Consider the following 4,818-nt stretch of genomic DNA (forward strand, 5'->3'; position numbering starts at 1 on the left):
TGATAGCTGATGTTGAGCATAGAAGAGGATAGGTGTGGGTCATTTGATAGTGCCATTGGAGGACTGTGTGTGCATGTCGAAAGAGGAAAGGATGGGTGATTCAGAGTAAGCAAGGACATGTCAAGGATCACTGGTTTAATTTTAATATTCATGTGGCTTTGAGATGAGATAAATGCAGCCGTGAATGAAAGTAAAGACAAGAAGAAGCATCTAATAAAGAGGGCATAGGGCAGGTGTGTGTGTGTGCATGTGTGTGTGTGTGTGTGTGTGTCTGTGTCTGTGTCTGTGTCTGTGTCTGTGTCTGTGTCTGTGTGTGTGTCTGTGTGTGTGTGTGAATTTCGAGGCTCCCTGCAACAGAGTGCATTTCTCGCTGACACTTGCATGCTGTCTCTTGTAGAATGACATCTCCGAGAAGGAGCAACGGTGGGGAGCCAAGACCATTGAGGGCTCTGGACGCACAGAGCACATCAAGTAGGTGCCAAAGAACCTGATGGAAACCGTGTAGGCTGGGGATCAGAGGGTGCAGAAAGGAAACAGCCGTGGCTGTTAATCTTTGCATTTCTTTATTTTTCTAGAGTCTCTGTGGACCTAGTATTCCCATAGTTTCTTGTGTTTTCACTTGATCTCTCCCATCACCCACATATTATTATGTGTATTTTATGTATAACAGTTCTGTCACTTTGGAGGTGGGGGCAGAGCTCATTGTATTAACTATTGCCCTTTAATCAGACATTAGGCAGCAGAGAAGTGGGCATAAATGCTCAAGTTCTATCATGCTATTTGTCTGTCTGTCTGTCATATATCTATCATCTATGTATAATCTATAAATTATGTATCAAATGCCATTTAATCTAAACTTTTACAAAAGTGTAAAACACGTGTAGGGTGACTGCCAATGGGCTAAGAAGACCAGTGCTGGGTGTGGTCAGACACACCTTTAATTCCAGTACTCAGGAGGCAGAAGCAAGCAAGTCTCTGTGACCTCAAGGCATTCTGGTCTACATCGTAAATTCCAGGCCAGCCAGGAGACTGTCTCAAAAAAGGAAGGCATCAGTAAAATGTCCAGGAAAGGAACTCCTGCATCAATGGTGTGCTGAGGACAATATCCGCTCTCATGCTGGTACAGAGACTTGAGACACCGATTTGCATTTGACCACGACTTGATAGAAATTGGGAACCATTAATATTAATGTAAAGAAATAGAACATTTGGAGAAGCTGATGACTAAAACCATTTTAGAAATGATGTTTAATCTTCAAGACAACTTTCTTTTTTTTTTCTGAGATTAATATGGCAGTGTAGCCCAGGTTGTAAAGTTTTACGGAGTGTGCATGAAGTCCTGTTTGTTCCCAGCACCAAATAAATGAGATGTGGGGGGTTGTGCTTATAATCCTAGCACTACACAGTAGAGGAAGGTGGCTATGGGAGAGTAATGGATGCTGAAGGCTCAGAAGTTCAATACCAAGGCAAGCCTGGGTTACATTGCATGAATTATAATGTTAGTGATAAACTCCGAGTTGCCAAGAATGCATTGGTGCTTCATTAAGGAAAAATAAATAAATAAAAGCACACTAACCAAGAGAGGGTCTAGATACTTCATGCTCTGTGTCTTTCTTCCTCTGTCTGTGTCTGAATCTGTTAGACTGATTGAAGACTGGATTGTGAATCTGTTGTCCTCATGTTGCTGTGTGTCTGTCTGTGTATGACAGCTGTGNAACTGTGTGTATCTGTNCCTCCCTACAAAAATCTCTGCTCTGTCTTTATTGAAAAGCATAGAAAGTATCATACAGGGGAAAGAATGATGGATACTTAACGAAAATCTCTAACAGAGTTTTACAAGCAATAAAGTCACTGGCTCCAACTGACCCAGATAACAAATATCATTGTTGATCAAACAATATCCATAAATGGTTGCTTTCAACATTTTCTGGTGGGTTTTAGGAAGTTGCTTTCAACTTCTGCATTTGNTGTTTTTAANANATGATATACATGTATTACTCTGGGTTNGAGATGTGGAAGAGAATGTAACTTAAGANTGTAGCTGTGCATTACCTCGGTTGTAAGAACTGACCACATGGCAAGTAAGTCCCGTTGTTCTGCTTGTGGACGTTGTACATCGTGGTGCGCACTAGGCTCCGCACCACGATGTACAACGTCCACAAGCAGCGTTTTTAGAATATTACATCACCACAATACATGAGACTGTCTCAAAAAGACAGAAGCAAATATGGGCATATCTAGGGTTTTCTATGGAATATTGTACTTGGTGACTAAGAGATTCACACNGCTNNTCCACAGGCTAGTCAGGANCATCTAACCAGGACTGTTGGTTCTGGGTAGCCCCAGGCTGCCACATTTTAGGATCAAGGCAAATACAGTGAATGACATAATAAAGGTGAAAGTGGGAAAGTCATGAATCGACACTTCTAAACTTGGCAAGATTAAGACAATTTTNCACTCCATTCCCAACTCCTCCTTCCACACTCTGACAATATATTTTAGACTAATTTCCCCCTAGATTTTAAGAAGTGTCAGTGATGACCACATTGCACTAGCCACAGACTTAGGAAACTTGGCACACACTTGTGTAGATCTGCAATGTTTCTGAACANGGTANAGANCTAAGTGGTTTGATGTAAGTAGCTATACTAAATACTTTTAATTTCATTTATTATTTTTATGTGTATGGGTCTATGTGTGTTTAAGTACCATGTGTGGCTCTGTTGCCTGTGGTACAGATCCTCTGGAGCTGCAGTTACAGNTTGCTGACCTGAGCGNGCACTCCCATGCTGCTCTCCCTCCCAGTGGGTGTTAGGGATCACACCCAGGTNCTCTGGAAGGGCAGCCAGTGCTTTTAACCCCTCAGNCATCTCTCTAGCCCCAAGTGGATGTGACTCTTAAACGAATCAAGCAATTCTAGAAAGCATGGAGAGTGACAAAGAAACAGAGCAGGAACAAGGATCTTTCCAGAAGCTCCCCGAGCGCTCCCAGATGAAGGTCAAAGCTCCTTTCTTTACTGAGTGACGCCCCCATGCTCTGGTGTTCTGGGAAGTGCTGACCGGAGAGAACACTCCCATGCTGCTTTCCCTCCCAGTGCCTGCTTCTTGTGTGTCAGCNAGGAGTAGGACATTTTAAGGACGACTTCTAAAAGTCTTCTGTGAGCCGCCGGTGGGAAGAGCTTGCCTTCAGAAGATTTTGATTCTGTTCCCAGCTCTGTCATTACTAGCGGTGTGAACTCAGCCACAGATAATCTCTTAGCGGCCCATTTTATTAATTCATGGGGATAATGACAGCTACCCTGGAGGTTTGCATTTAGAATCCAATGAATAGCACGTGTGACTGACTGTCTGCTGGCCCTTAGTACTACTTAGCACTTTGGTTCTATCTAGAGGCTGTTAATATAGATGAGCTTTGTCTGATTTCTCTCCCCAAAACCTCACACGNGTGCAACAGCTGATACCTTCCTTCTTCCTAAATGACTTTTAATCAAGTGGTTGTATTGCANACCACTGTACACATCATTTTGACACTGTGGTGACTCTGCATATCTCCTTGTTAACCTAACCNGATCTATATCCACTAAGGTAAATGTTGGAGATATTTCCACAAAAGCTTGTTCCATTCCTATTTGTTAAAGCCTTCTATGAGTGCAGGAGCTTGGACCCTGCTGGGAANGGGCTCGGTGACCTTGGACAAATCTTTTCTGCTCTCTGCTCTTCAGTTTTCCCATCTGGATCAAGCGGCCCTCAGGGGGCATTTCAGCATAAAGTTTGTAATATCCTTTGGATGTCCCACTAAGCCACCCTTGATGGCCAAGTGGAAATCACCAAGACCNTGGGAGTGGAGGGGAAATTGGAGAGGAGAGTTCTTGCCAGACTGAGCTGACTCAAAACAGGAAAAGGAAGTGACTGTGCTTCTTGGTAGGCGTGATACCCACCCCGACACCACTGTGTTTCTTTTTAGGTCAGCCTTGAATCAATTTACTCTGGGGATGGCTCTCTAACTCAGAGACTAGCTTAAGCGATTCCACCGTCTCTCATCAGTTGTATAGAGAAATGACCCCACTATCATGGCTATCACCCTCTGTCCTGTGTTTGTCTATGCCTGGAAGAGGAGGAGATCCTTACTACCCTCAGACAGTAATCCTTAAACCCTCTGTGGGAGAGGACAAATGCTTTTGTCTGCTGTTTTCCTATTATCAAATGTGTTACAGATTGATACATTAGTGTAATAAAATATAACTGATTGAAAAACAATGAGGAAGAAGATACAAGCACAGTTTTTATTTTGTAATCAACCGATACAAGATCACCATGTAAGACTGGTGTTCACGTTCTAAAGTCAGACTTTTGATTTTTATCTGATTTCATTGTGGAAAAGAAACAGTCAGCTCCCAGACTGCGCCGTGAGCAGTGCTGTGAGCATTACACTTTGGTGCGTCCTGAAGTCTTAAGGTTAGGTCACACGGAGAAATAGCTGTTCCTGCCTCAGGGGCGTAGCTAATATTTGTGTCCTACAATTTTACACCGAGTGGAAATGAAGAACTGCAGAGGACCAGGGACTGGTGCCAGCTCTGCTATGCCAGTACCAGGGCACTCTGCTGTTTTTTACCCATATGACTGGAGAGAGTAGTCCTGACCCTCCTTACCTCACAGGCTATACCATGAGAACAAAAGGTCTCATTATTGAGTTGTGGCTTGTCATGCAGTTATGCATGTCTATTATAGATGATGATGTCATTCTGATAGCACAGAAAAGTAAGGTATTCATTCTTGATTTTAACAATTTGTCTAAGGCTATAGACATAATATAGACAAA

The 4,818-nt window shown here is 43.0% G+C and overlaps 1 protein-coding gene across 1 annotated transcript in view; it reads left to right on the plus strand.

The window, feature by feature from the left end:
• Positions 1-4,818, plus strand: part of Hcls1 (hematopoietic cell-specific Lyn substrate 1) — a 34,405-nt gene that overhangs the window by 1,743 nt on the left and 27,844 nt on the right. The window contains exon 2 of the mRNA XM_029544333.1: positions 398-471. Within this exon, the coding sequence (XP_029400193.1) occupies positions 398-471 (74 nt within the window). The remainder of the gene's footprint in view (positions 1-397; positions 472-4,818) is intronic.

This window comes from Mus pahari, chromosome 12 (assembly GCF_900095145.1).
Source record: "Mus pahari chromosome 12, PAHARI_EIJ_v1.1, whole genome shotgun sequence".
Classification (NCBI taxonomy): domain Eukaryota; kingdom Metazoa; phylum Chordata; class Mammalia; order Rodentia; family Muridae; genus Mus; species Mus pahari.